Source organism: Pavona decussata, unplaced genomic scaffold (assembly GCF_977016875.1).
Source record: "Pavona decussata unplaced genomic scaffold, jaPavDecu1.1 SCAFFOLD_62, whole genome shotgun sequence".
In the NCBI taxonomy this organism is placed as follows: Eukaryota; Metazoa; Cnidaria; class Anthozoa; order Scleractinia; family Agariciidae; genus Pavona; species Pavona decussata.
This window is the reverse complement of record NW_028145483.1, coordinates 272,953-287,500: the sequence shown is the minus strand read 5'-3', so window position 1 is coordinate 287,500 and position 14,548 is coordinate 272,953. Positions and strand designations below refer to the sequence as shown.

Here is a 14,548-nt window from a genome sequence, read left to right as displayed (position 1 = left end):
CTCACTCCATAATAGCCGCTTTTCCCGTCCGTCTTTTAACCAATTTAGCTTTTTGCGTACATTTATAGCGAGCTCACTAAGAATTGCAGGATTTGATACTGCTTGTTTAACCATATTTTGAACCATATCTGAATACCTCCTCCGCCACGCCACTGGTCCCTAGCCGGATGACAGAGAGCAAGAAGGAAGTTCAAGTCATCACACAAGTGCGTATAAATTAAAGTGGTAGTGTCATGGGAGATATCATGATTTTGGGCAAAAAATCACTAAATTTGAACTTTGAACACTGTGTTAATTTAAAATTCCTAAATCGCGAATTTAAAGAAATATTAATAGTGATTCTACTAAGACGAAAGGCTGAACCAAAATATAGTACAACCGATTTTTAGTGCGTTACGACAGCGAAAATTGAAAACGTCGGCCCGACGTCAAATTTGAACCCATCTTTATTTCGGTCATTCGCCGGCGAGAATATTCGTGGATAGTTTCTTTGCATTCTGATAGTCTTTAATTGGAATTTTGGTCATGATATCTTGGCTGCTATCAACAGAATAGCGTCTTTTCGATTTTCAATGTGTTACTAAAAATAGCGTGATACTGTCCCTTTAAATGTTGACTTGTAAGCAATACAAAGGCTACCATTTAAGGGGAAGTATCATGGGGTTTTTGATATCTTTTTTAAGAATGATGAAATAAGACCTTCAATCAGCTGCTGAAATAATTCTAAAATGACGAGAGGAAAGAAATCAACACAATTCTTGAAAGGAACAAATCCTGATCTGTTCTAACGCATTTTGGAAACAAAAATGCGAGAACTTGAAAAAAAGCCTAACATTTTTCAAGTTTCAATCCATAACCGGACTATTTTGTCTCTGGCTAGAGACACTAATCGACAGTTTTATTGCACTGGGGTGATAATTTATAACAAACTTGACAATTATTTCGTTGTTTCTGCTGACAGATAAACTTTTTTTGGTTTTGAAATGGCAACAAATTTGCGCGATACTTCCCCTTTAAGTGTTCGAGCGAGGCTAGGTCGATTTTTGAATAAATTTCAATGGTCAATGGGAAAGAACTAAAAGTTGCATTTTAGAACTTCTAGATTTTAAAATTTCGACACTTGCCTCGCTTCTCCTGAAAGTTTGGCTACGGCCCTGGCCTGTTGTTTTAAATCTATAACGATTTAAAATTCAGTATGTGATTCAAAAGTTAATTCAGTTGCTATTGTCTTTCTTCCTTCCTATTGCTTCTATAGCTAATATCGACACTGATCTCCGAAAAAGAACCCAGTTTGACAACTTTTTCTTTTTCTTTATTTTGCCAGCTGACAGCTGTTGTCAACGCCAAAGGTGACGGGTGCTAAATTTGACGCTTTCAGTATTTAAATATCAAATGATAAATTCTCCTCAATAATTGCCATACACTCCTTTAAATGTTATTGATGAGAATACGGTAATATATCAACTCGGCCACTTAGTGTTGGGAAATAAATTAATATTCTAAGGTCGGCGGATGCGCCACTTGGGATGCATGTTACCGCAGTAGCGTTCAAGTATTGTTCCAACCGAACGCGTACCAAAAATTAAGCTTACGATTTCTTTTATTTGTTTGCGATTTGTTTTTAAAAAGAAAAGAAGGAATTGAAAGAGACAAAATTAGGACAAATAAGTTCTGTTTAATCTTATTTATTTTTACTTTTTGGTTCGGATAATATGAAAGAACCAGGAGTATTCATTGGGGTCACAGTGTTATTGTTAATTACTGTTTGCTTGCATCGGAGTCAATGTTCAAAGCGCTACGACGGGTAAGTTTACTCAATTAATAAACTGTTGGTATTAATGTTGGCTAAGCTTAATTCGTACGACGAATTTCAGTCGTTCGCCGAATGCAATTCAATTTCATACAAAGAAGAATGTAATCTGCACTCTGTTTATTTTAAGGTCATTTAACTCTCAGTTGAACTCTGAAAGCAAAGTGTAGCACTTGTTGTTAATGCCGTACTATTGGCCTAAGTTATTTCGATGCTACCAGTTCTTTTCCCACCTTAAATCATATTGAACGCGGCTAAAATAAGCCGTTTCAAGTATTATCAACCTCGTGTAACAAAAAATCTTTTATTTTAATTTGCTCAGTTCACCAAGTGTGATTCTTCATCAAAGATAAGCCTCTCCATGGAAACCTACAGACTTGGATTTTGTCCTTTGTTTGTTTTGGCAAATCACAGATAAATTACAATTTGATTTGGCTTTTTCTTCAAATTTTCAAAAGTGTCCTCCCCCATCCAAAATTGCCCTTTTATCGGTGGAACTTGTCACAACTTCGATCAGGTCCTCATGAAATCACACACGGGGGCTCGTAGATAAAGTACATCAACATATCTATCACTTCATTATACAAAAAAGTAATTAAGAGTACAAATACACTTCAAAACGAAAGCAAATAGGAGAATATATAGCATCCTTCCAGAGTGCGGGGAACGAAAGCACCGATAACAGGCATAGATAACTAGATATGAACAGTAGTCGTGTCGCATATAGCATGCAGTCGCCTAAAATAATTTCGCGTTTGTTTTTATTGGTTCTCGCTTTACGGCGCTGTGTTATTGGCTAAAAGGCTCGGCACCATTTTCTTAATAAATGGAGACAAAATCGAAACCCTTGAGTCGTGACTTGGTCGTACGCGCTTTGCTGAGTTTAGCGCCGCTTACACGGTATTTGATTAGAATTCTCATCCGCTTGTTCACTTCATCCGCGCTTGTTCACTTCTATTGTGATTGGCCAGAGTAATTACTGATTTCTACAACAAAGGAAAATTAACACTACCGTGAAGGAGGTTCGGAAATGTGGTCTTAATTATCATAAAATTTGGTGAACTTTTGCTTTGAATTTCTCCAAGGATTATTACTGTTTTGAAAAGCTATATCAAACACCGGAACGAGTGTCTCATCTGATTTTCAAACACTTTGAGGTTGGCTAAAAAAAAGTCTGCTTCCTCTCATTTTTTCAACTTAGAAATCAGACTGAAATGACTCTTCCTTGGCCTGATTTCATTAGGGAGCTTAAGCAACGACGACGGCGACGGCAACGGCAACGAAAACGTCACCCAAAACATGATATATTTTTATTTCATTTGTGCTAATTCGCGGTTATTTCAACTCGCTTAACTTTTACAAATTATTACATGTTATGGTGAACTATCCAGGAACCAAATTGATAGGAGTGGCGAACAAGTTAAGAAACAAAATGAAAAATTCACCGACGTGCGTTCAAGTTCTCCACAAAACTTTAAACGAGGTCATTTCTCATTGTTGTTTTGCAGAGGACGGCAAAGAAATGTACCAAAATGTAAAGGTGAAAACTGCGAAAAAAAAAAAAAAATGAGGAGTGAAGGTGCCCTGTTACATCACACAATTCGTTGTTGAATAATCTCGTTGTATTGAATATCGAAAATGTTCAATTCAGTCAATGAATCACCGTGTCGGTAATGCTTTTCGCCTATTTTATTTATTCCCTCTTATGCTGACAATATATCATTATTATTATTATTATTATTATTATTATTATTATTATTATTATTATTATTATTATTATTATTATTATTATTATTTTTAACATTATTATTTGAACATTTCATTTTCCAGTCACAAGCTTATACGAGTGACGCCGGAGACAGAGGATCACGTGACCTCCTTACGGGAGCTTCTTCGAAGTAGAAATGATGTAAGTTAAGGTCGCGTTCGATTGACTGCCTTCCGTAATAAGACTAAGGGAAATAGCCCCTTGATTTTCGTCTTCGACCGCGACATTAAGGAAAATGTCTTAATGCAAGCAGTTGCTGGCACCAATATTCAAGAGCTATTTTTATTCGTCAGTTTTGATACCTCATATAAGAGATTTTTAGTAATCTTTGTAGGCATAGTGTGGTACTCAATATTTTAACTGATACGGTCAATCGAATGCACCCTAATGAAATAATTGTAAATTAAGGATGGTACCTTCTAATACAGAAGTATTTTTGCGCAGTTTATGACTATGCGGGAAAAGCAGATCTTAGCATGTTCTACTGGAATTCAGAAAGAAAATTGGGGGTAACCATGTATTTTTTAAAGAAAATTCGGAAACAATAATTTTAAAAAGTGATAAAATACAAAGCAATTTATGGCGCTTTTTTTCCAAAGTGAAGGTTTGTTATCTCTGAAAAATGCAGGGTTACCCCAAATTTTCTTTGTGGATACCAAGAGCACTTGATAAGTTCTGCTTTCTCCGCATAGTTTTAAACCGCGCAAAATATCCCTTTATTAGCAGGCACCACCCATAGGAAACCCGAGTATCTTGAAATGCACAGAACGCATGCGCTGTAACAAAAGTAGGCATCTATTTCTCGCTAAGCCCAATACTTCTGGTTCCAATTTAAGGACTTCGTTGCCAATAGACTATTTTCGTATTGTCGGTGTTAAAGTGGATCTAACTTGCAATGGAGGCTTGGACTTCTGAAGAATCTGCCATTCGGTGGAACTTTAATCTACTGAATAAACAGGTTTGTAAAATCGCTGTTCATCCAGAATAAATTATGTTTTTGTAGGTAGATGTATGGAAAGAGTCAGGGATTCCGGGGAAAGAGGTGCACATTCACTTAAGTCCGCTAGTTTTGGAAGATTTCTCAGATAATCTATCAAGACGATCTCTAACACACGAGGTATTGATCGAGAACACACAAGAACTGCTTGATGACGATTCCTTGTGCTGTTCAAATGCCAGCGAGAAAACTTTTGACACTTGCTATCACACATTAAATGAGGTAAGTGTTAGGATTAGTCCCACATGAAATTCTCAATAGAGAGGGATATGTGTTAGGGAACTGGTCATAACAAGTTTGTTTGAAGAGGACCCACCTTGTCTGGGGTAGGGGGGTTGTCGAAGTCACCACCTATTTCATGAACATTACTGACAAAATTTTTTATTAGCTTTAAAATTTGAGTTGACACAGAAATTCGGTTAGCAAGAGTCAGCATTGCCAGATAAACAAGAAAAGTGAGGTTTGAGTCTCATTGTCATTTTTTACTGCTGGATAGAAAGGTGGCTATGCAATAAAGACACCATGGTTTGACCGGCGTTGAGGTAGGGGGTTGCAGGCAGAGACCACCATCTATTTTGTGATTTGGTGGGTCCTGTTCGAGTATAGTAGTTTTGTCCACTTCCCTTATTAATAGGATTATTAATAGGATTAATAATCATATTCACCCTGGGTGGGTAAAAAGCACTGGCTTTTGTCACTTTTTTAATCCAAGCAAACGCTACCAAACTTCATGGAGTTTCCCTGAAATTTAACTGGCAACTACACTGTCACTATTAACACTCTAACTAAGTGTTTCCGTGGCAATCACAGACATGGTTTACACTGTTCCTTGTATTGAGCAGCCGTACTCTCTGTCTTAATTCTAAAAGTACTGAAAATTGTTCTCCACGTTGGCTGTGAATGTAAGTTCCATCATGGTCACCCATAAATCGGTGGCATTTACATGGAATCTAGAAAATAATCAAATCAAAAATTTGATTGTGCCTTGCAAAACCCTTGTAAAAATGTTATCTATTTCACAGAAGAGTAAAATATTTCTTTGCTAGGGATCAGGGGGTGCTTTCGTTTGTATTTATACATTTCAACAAATGTTGTAAGAAGTCAGATTTGATCGGCTTCATTGAAATAAAAATGTTGAATGAGTCGGTACAACCTCTCTTGGTTGGTATAATTATTACTATTTATTATTATTATTATTATTATTATTATTATTATTATTATTATTATTATTTATTATTTATTTATTATTGTTCTTCTTTATATAAAAGATATGTTATTTATTAAAATAGAACCTAGCCTTCCATTTCCAAGACTATTAACAAAAGAAACTTCACTATCGCATATAATGAACTCAACTGACTATTTTATAAACACTCAATTAACTTCATTTGTCACTCGTGCTTCGAAATGAGAGATAAACCTCTCTCCGGAATGATTACTTCTACTGTATGAATAGTTTAAGATAAGCAAAGACTTAAGTTACTTTATTTGTTTATTTTATTTTATTTTATTTTATTTTAAGTTCTCTTAAGAAATAGTTAACGAATCAATAATTAGTTATGGATAGCTTTTGCAATACTGTATTTGTTATAGTCATGCAAATAAAGCTTGTTGTTGTTGTTGTTACTATTTAGTTATTTGTGGACAAATTGAGAGTTTATCAGACAAACTAATACTTTGATTCCGTTGCATTTTTAAACTGCAGATACAAAACGAGCTTTATCGCCTTCAGAATGACCACCCAGATATGGTGACAGTTACAAACCTCGGCCAGTCCTTCGAAGGTCGAAATATGTTAGGGATAGAGGTAAGACAATAATCCATAACGGATAAAGTATGAGAAGCTCTGGTCACGTTTGATCATCTGATACCAAACAACCTATGCATATAACTAAACAAGTCAGTCAGACAGTCACTTGGTCAGTCAGTCAGTCAGTCAGTCAGTCAGTCAGTCAGTCAGTCAGTCAGCCAGCCAGCCAACCAGCAAACCAGTCAGTCATTCATGACGGTGAATCAGTCGGTCAGCCAGCCAACCAGTCAGTGAGTGAGAGTGGGTGAGTGAGTGAGTGAGTCAGTCAGTCAGTCCGTCAGTCAGTGAGTCAGTCAGCCAGCCAACCAGTCAGCGTGTCAGTGAGTCAGTCAGTCAGTCAGTGAGTAAGTCAGTGAGTAAGTCAGTGAGTCAGTCAGTCAGTCAGTCAGTCAGTCAGTCAATCACTCAATAAGTCGATCAGTCAATCAGTGAGTGAGTTAGTCAGTCGTGATAAGTCAATTAGACGTACAGACTCTCACTAAATCAGCTAGTCAGTCAACAACAACAACAACAACTTTATTAAATATTAAAATCTTTTACAGGAATACACACAGCCCGCATATAGCAGAGCTAATCGAGGCGGGCTGTGTGAGTTAATAATTATTACAAAGAGAAAATTACAAACATGCTAGCAAACGGAAAACTTAACTTTACATAATAACGCAGATTTAGATAAGGCTATACATCAAAATTAAAGTAAATTATACGTAATTTTTTTTATTATCATTAATATTACAATAGAAAAGAGATGAAAAGGGAAAAAGGAGAATCAGATTATACTGGCAAAGAGAATATCATGGATGATCAGGTTTAGTTTTTCATTTGGTCAATTATCGTTTCCACTTCAATATAGGAGTCTAAAGTTTCAAGTGTATCAAATAACTTTCCAATTAGGGATTCTTTAAAAGATTTTTTTGTACTTTTTTTTAGAGTTGCAGGTATCCCGTTCCAAATCTTGACCTCAACATGCGAGAATGCACAGTCAAGGCAGTCAAAGTCTGTAGGTTAGCAAGTCAGCCAATTAGTCAGTCAGTCAGTCAGTCAGTCAGTCAGTCAGTCAACCAGCCAACCAGTCAGTGAGTCAGTGAGTCAGTCAGTCAGTCAGTCAGCCAACCAGTCAGCGAGTCAGGTAGTCAGTGAGTCAGTGAGTCAGTCAGTCAGTCAGTCAGTCAGCCAACCAGTCAGCGAGTCAGGTAGTCAGTGAGTCAGTCAGTCAGTCAGTCAGTCAGTCAGTCAGTCAGTCAGTCAGTGAGTCAGTGAGTCAGTGAGTCAGTGAGTCAGTGAGTCAGTCAGTCAGTCAGTCAGTCAGTCAGTCAGCCAACCAGTCAGTGAGTCAGTGAGTCAGTCAGTCAGTCAGTCAGTCAGTCAGCCAACCAGTCAGCGAGTCAGAGGTAGTCCGTGAGTCAGTGAGTCAGTCAGTCAGTCAGTCAGTCAGTCAATCAGTCAACCAGCCAACCAGTCAGTGAGTCAGTGAGTCAGTCAGTCAGTCGATCAGTCGATCAGTCGATCAGTCAATCAGTCAGTCAGTCAGTCGATCAGTCATTCAGTCAGGCATTTAGTCATATATGACCCCAACACGCGAGAATGCACAGTTAAGGCAGTCAAAGCCTGTAGGTTAGCAAGTCAGCCAGTCAGTCAGTCAGTCAGTCAGTCAACCAGCCAACCAGTCAGTCAGTCAGTCAGTCAGTCAGTCGGTCAGTCAGTCAGTCGGTCAGTCAGTTAGTCAGTCGGTCAATCCTTCAACTCATCTTTATACTCACCTCAGGGAAAAGGCAGCTTGGCCCAATATATCGACTTTTTCGAGGGAGATGATTATTAAATTCTCGCGGAACAAATCCCCTTCAATTTCTTGCATACAGAAAAATACATAATTCACAATAACATTGTACCGCGGTTTTCCTGATTCTACCTCTTTCAGATAAACCAAGCTCAGCAAACCGGGGCTGAGGCGAATAAACAAGGCTTAATTTTCGTGAACGGTGGAATTCATGCCAGGGAGTGGATAAGTGTCGCGACATCCATGTACATAATACGTCAGGTAAGTTCGCATGAACTACATAGGCACAAACTTTCTAGGCACAATCAGGAATACTATTGTAACAGCTACTTTCCTAGGACTGTTAAGTTGTGGAACAGCTTACCTAATATACTTAAGTCTAACCAGGATCTCTTGTGGTTTAGAGTCCATCTTAACGATCACTTTAGAGGACTACTACAAACTTATAGTCCACCATGATTTGTTAATTAGTTTATATATTACGCAGTCTAATCAATTCTATGATGAATTTTTTTTTAGCCTAGGGGATATGTTACAATTGGGGCTCTGCCCTGTTCGTCTCTCCGGTCACGCCACAGCATTGTAATTCTTCTTCTTTTTCTAATGTCATATATCAATTTATGTATTTATTTCCTTGTGACGAATTACAATAAACTAAACTAAACATATATTCATAGCGATGTATTTATTTTAAACACGATGGCACATTACAAGAGAGTGCTTTCCAGGTGGGGGAGAGCAGAGCTCATTTTTCAATCAACAATGAATAAGACTATATTTCAAATTAGTGGAGAAAACGTTTTTTTTTTTTTTTCTGCATTTCCACTTGTGGAATACATTTGTTTCAAAGAAATGCTGATAAGAACAGGAAAAAATGTATACCGTGAACGACAGAGAAAATACAAAAGTTGATATCTGATGGCGAAGCTATAAGATTGCTTCTCCTCGTCATCCTCTCGGTTTTGTCGCTTACTGTCGATGCGCCGCCATAACCTACCATCACCTACAATCAGTCCAATCACCTCGACCGGTGAAGGCCAATGCTACACCAGTGAATTTTACTTGCATGGAAAACGTGGTATTTGAAATTCTTCAGTGCAGTAAAAAACACATGTGTAGACAACCATTGCTTCTGTGATTAGGCGCTAAAAAATTCGGAGAAAAATAAAACGCAAAAAATTCAACGACCTAGATTTTCTTCGACAAATACTGGACAATTACGTCATCTTTACAAGGGTTGTTATATCCATTTACCAGCGACTTTTGCCACGCACTGGTGACGCACCGGATTTTCAAGTTTCGAAGTATTGCCCCGCCTGTGTAAGCAAACAAATCCTCATTTATCAGTGCCTTAAATCGCAGAGGCTTTGATATTTGTTATAAAATAACGTGGTACCAGGCCTACTTGTAGCAGCGCCTATTTTCTATTCAACTTATTTGTTCGCTCGCGAAAATCGGTGTTTCCCACGCGAATTGTGTACCGAAGCGAGATGAAAATAGAGCCTGATCGCAGGTCAGTCAGGAAAAAAAATACTGGTTATACAACGTGAATAATAGTGACTTGCATCTGAAAATATTTTATTAACTCATGGAGGTCTTTTCTTTTTATTTTAGTTGCTGAATTCAAAGGACAGTGACCAAGAAATTTCAAACATGCTTAAAACATTTAAATGGTTCTTCCTGCCAGTTCTCAATGTAGATGGTTACGATTATACGCATCGAGTAAGTACACAATTAACTAAAACGACAAGGACGGGATTAGAGTCAAAATTAAAGTGAAAAGTTATATCAGCCGAGTAAAACTTAATGAACATCCCATCACGTGTGAGAAAAATCCCCCGTGCCCCCAGCTGGGTCCGTTGCCCTGGATTCGACTCAGTTTTCTCTTTGCAGTTGCACGTTTCCAAGTGCCAGCCAAACTCAACTCAACTCAACTCAGAACTAGGAACTTATTAAATTTCATTTGTTACGTTTTTCTCCAAACAATAGGTGGACCGGCTTTGGCGGAAAAATCGAAAGTTGCTGAACGCATCCGATTGTAATGGTGTGGATTTGAACAGAAACTTTGCATCTGATGACTGGGGTGAGTTCTCAAACTGATTGATAAATCATAAAGAGAGGACATATCCAAATAAACTCCATTTTCATTAGAATATGAATAAATCACTTTATATTTTTATGTTAAGTATCAATGTATTTAGCGTAGATCACTAATTGAGGACGCTTTCCAGAAAGTTTTTTTTTTAGTTGTTGGGAAAAACTAGAGTACCCTGAGAACAAAACTACTTGGAGCAAGGACGAGAACCAACAACAAACTCAACCCACATATGACGCTGAGTCTGGGCATTATCCCGGGCCAAGCTGGTGGGAGGCGAGTGCTCTCACCACTGCGCCATCCCTGCTCCAGTCGACGGTGGTTACATCTATCATTTGGGCTTACGTAAGCCCGTTATCTGGTCTTTCAGTTGAAAACATTTCTTTATATATATCTTTCAGATAAACAGGAATGCATTAATGATACCTGCTGCGAAACATATCCTGGAGAGAAAGCCTTTTCTGAAAGTGAATCGGCGAACGTGGCTGCATATCTTAGGACGCATGGTTCCGAATTAAAGGCGTTCTTTGATCTGCACTCTTATTCTCAAATGTGGCTGTCTCCTTGGGGACACAGAGAAGAGAGGCCCCCAGATTATTATAAAATGGTTAGTAGACAATCGAATTTTTTCGTTAAAAGTTTATTTAACAATCATTCCACGAGCTTGCGTTGAAAATGAGATGATGGATAGCCAGTCAATCAATCAATCAATCAATCAATCAATCAATCAATCAATCAATCAATCAATCAATCAACTTTATTTAAAGAGGGTAACACGAAACAGTACTTCAACGGAATAACTAGTGGCCCTCAAATAACTACTGAATAACTAGTGGCCCTCAGCCATTGAGGCGCGTAGTGCCGGGTTGGCTATCTATCCCAGCAATATTCTATCTCATTCTCGTCCCCGGAGCCGCGTGGTCCTCTTAGCCGCTGGAGGCTGGGCACGAGGACCAAGTGGTTTCCTTTCACTCGAGCGAAGGCCCCTCCAGCTAAGAGCCGGACAGGAGGCTCTGGAGACGAGAATGTATTCTATCTATTCCAATAGACCTTTTTAATAAATGGTGGCCGATAAATAATTCTTTTGTTTTCATGAAAATTAGCCTTACTAGCCTCGTTAGTAAGTGCAAAATTCAATAGAATTTTTACTCTAAAACGAGGTTAGTAGGGCTAATTAACATATACTGAAAAGAATAATAAATTAGCCGCCATTTATGAAAAAGGTCTATACAATATGGATTATTGTCAAGCACTTTATCTCGAGCCTCTGGTTCGGGAGACTGTCCAACCACTCCCGGTGTTATTGAAATTAAATAAATAGCTTTACTTTACTCAGTATGGTTATATTTTCTCTCAACACAGGAAGCTGTCACGAAAGCTGCTAAAAATGCAATAATGGAAACCTCTGAAGAAGTTTATCTGTATGGCCCGGCTTATTCAACTATATGTAAGTAATTAAAAAACACTTGAGCGTCAACTGGACTTTGTGTACGTATCCTGTGTCTTTCAATTCTCCTTTATTACTGACGATAGTTTGATATTTTCATGCAGACCGGGTAACAAACAAACAAACAAACAAACAAAACAACAATAACAACAACAAAACATTGATACCGCTAGAAACGGCACCTTAAACTTAGTTTAAAACACTCATTGATAATTCATAAGCCCATTGACCTATCAAATGGTCGATAAAACATCACGTGCAGTGGTTTTAAATTCGGGTTGTAATCTATGGAGCGAGGGAATAAAAAGACGATCGAGTTTACTCAACTGACAGCAGGTGAGTGGGGAAGTCATTCTATAGAAAATAGGAGGGGTGGGTGGTAGAGACCATTCTTAACCACTCTGTTGTTCTTAATCTCCCGACAGACCCTGCGTACGGTGTCACTGTCGACTACGTTTACGATACACTGAATGTCACTCATTCTTACACTGTGGAGCTGAGGCCTACAGACAAGAAAGATAGAATTGGATTCTTGCTGCCTCCTTGTCAAATTATTTCCACTGGAAACGAAATGATAGCTGCTCTAAAGGCCATCACAGCGATCCTAGCAAAGGAGATAAGGGAAGCGGAGAAATGAATGGGAGAAAAACAAATGACTGAAAATGAAAAGATATACAACCTAGCTGAAAGAAAATGATTGAGATTTACTGTGCTGTGTATTATGCCTATAACATCAAAAGCCTTTACGCATTTGCTTTTGTACATTGTCTAAATTAGTTATGCAAATGTTTAAGGTAAGCGTTGATAATGTTCAGGGCCCAGTTCTTCAAAGCCCGATTAAGCTAATCTTGGGGTGGCGTGAACTTTGATTCGAGCTTAATTACTAAGCAATAAAGTTTCTTCCAAATGATTTTTGTCTCCTAGGTTTGGCTCAGATTATTCTTCATTATTAGCTTAAAATTAGCCTTTAAAAAAGATTTACAAAGAGTGAGATAGAAACCTCAGTTAACTTTTAATCGGGGATTAGCGTTAATCGGCTTTCGAACAACCGGGCCCAGGGCCCAGTTGTTCGAAAGCCGATTAACGTTAATCCAATTCTGCTCGCTCGTTAAAACTGTTTTCAAACTGCAATGTAAAGCTATTGGTAAAAAAAAAGGTCAACGTCAAAACTGTGAAACAAAAATCTTTCTGAAAATCTTTATCGTGGTGTAATTAAACGCGAACCAAAGTTCTTGTTAATCCAGGATTAGCTTAATCGGGCTTTGAACAACTGGACACAGGTGAAAATTTCACTTACCCTGGTTGACGTTCTCCGAGTACTTACACCACATCTCTTAGAACTAAGCGTTATATGAATAAAATTTAAGTTGAAAATGTTATTAAAAGGAATACAAAAATAACGTTTATGTGAGCTTATCAAAATCATCCTCTGATAGTATTGCTCCGCCGATCGGTTAGCTCAGTTGGTAGAGTACCGGACTACCGTGCGGGAGGTCGTGGGTTCAAACTCCGGCCGGACCACCACTCAGGGTCTTTAAATAACTGAGGGGAAAGTGCTGCCTTTGTAATGACATCCGCAAATGGTTAAACTTTCTAGTCTTCTCGGATAAGGACGATAAACCGTAGGCCTCGTCTCACAAACCTTGTTTGTAAATAACTCTATGGGACGTTAAAGAACCCACTCACTGTTTGCAAAGAGTAGGGGACGTAGTTCCCGGTGTTGTGGTCTGGTCTTTGTGCGTATATTATCATGGTTGGGTGGGAATTTGCTCGGAGATATTAGCTGCATTAAGCTACTTTACAATCCGAGGGTAAATAAAGATTGATGATGATGATGATGATGATGATGATGATGATGATAGTAATGTTCATTGTGATCGAAAATGTTTGGTATTCTTTTAGTAACATTCTAACATAATTTTTTTTTCATCAGTTTTATTCGGCGACTATATGTTCAAGTCCAAGAATTCGAACTTAGCAAACAGGTTATATGGCCATGATGAAGTTTTCTGCTTAGTGACCTGGTCTTTGAGTGGAAGCGAGGCTGGACCTTGTAAACCTCAGTGCTTTTCATATGTGACTGCAAACTAGTTACGTAAGAACAACAAGATTTACACAGAAAAAGCAGTGAGGTTTGCATCAAAACAAGCTCAACTCCAGCCTCGCTTCCATTCTCAATGGCTAGGTCACTAAGCTCACAAGTTAATATAAAAATTTCTCGGCCGTTTTTGGTTTGATCCCGACTGGCGAATCCCGAAACAATGCTGGCTTGGGGGGACTAATTGTCTTAGCCCTAAGAGTTGAAAGTTTAGTCACTTTCTTCGCTCTCGTCCAAACCACCGTGCACTACATGTACATGTACATGTACATATTATTATAACACAGTGCGCGCGCTTCCCTATGTAATTCCTATTGGCGTCATCGTGGTATGATTTCTCAACATATATACGCACGGCCGTGCGTCCATAAAATGACGTGTGAAACTTGCAGACAAACTCGGGTTTCCGTCGCTTAGTTTTAGTTTGTACAAACTAATTCAAAGAAGCAAGTTTTCATTGACAATATCAGATGTAACTTTCTCGCCCAGACCATACCATTGTGGCGTGTTTGTAAACAGCTGATAAGAACCTTTGTTTTTCGCGCGGTACAGCGAATTGAGAGAATTTTGTACTCATTCACAAATAAAACCTGTTTTCCGCGTACTACTTGTCGATACTTTGTTTTTACTAAGTTACAAAAGAATTGGTTCATACTTTTAGCTGTGCGGGTATCGAGTTATGGATGCACTTGGGAAGTTTGGAGAGCACTCAAGAAGCTAGAGTTGCTCTCGGCTATGCCTCGAGC

General features: G+C 38.4%; 1 protein-coding gene across 1 annotated transcript; it reads left to right on the top strand.

The window, feature by feature from the left end:
- The first annotated feature begins 771 nt into the window (after positions 1 to 771).
- LOC146478828 (zinc carboxypeptidase-like) lies at positions 772 to 12,758 on the top strand. Its single transcript, XM_085111517.1, has 10 exons — positions 772 to 1,804; positions 3,641 to 3,719; positions 4,582 to 4,797; positions 6,281 to 6,382; positions 8,304 to 8,423; positions 9,777 to 9,884; positions 10,152 to 10,245; positions 10,659 to 10,864; positions 11,620 to 11,704; positions 12,130 to 12,758. The coding sequence occupies exons 1-10, from the start codon at positions 1,713 to 1,715 to the stop codon at positions 12,339 to 12,341; spliced, it is 1,314 nt and encodes a 437-aa protein (XP_084967643.1). The 5' UTR covers positions 772 to 1,712; the 3' UTR covers positions 12,342 to 12,758.
- The last annotated feature ends 1,790 nt before the right edge of the window (positions 12,759 to 14,548 follow it).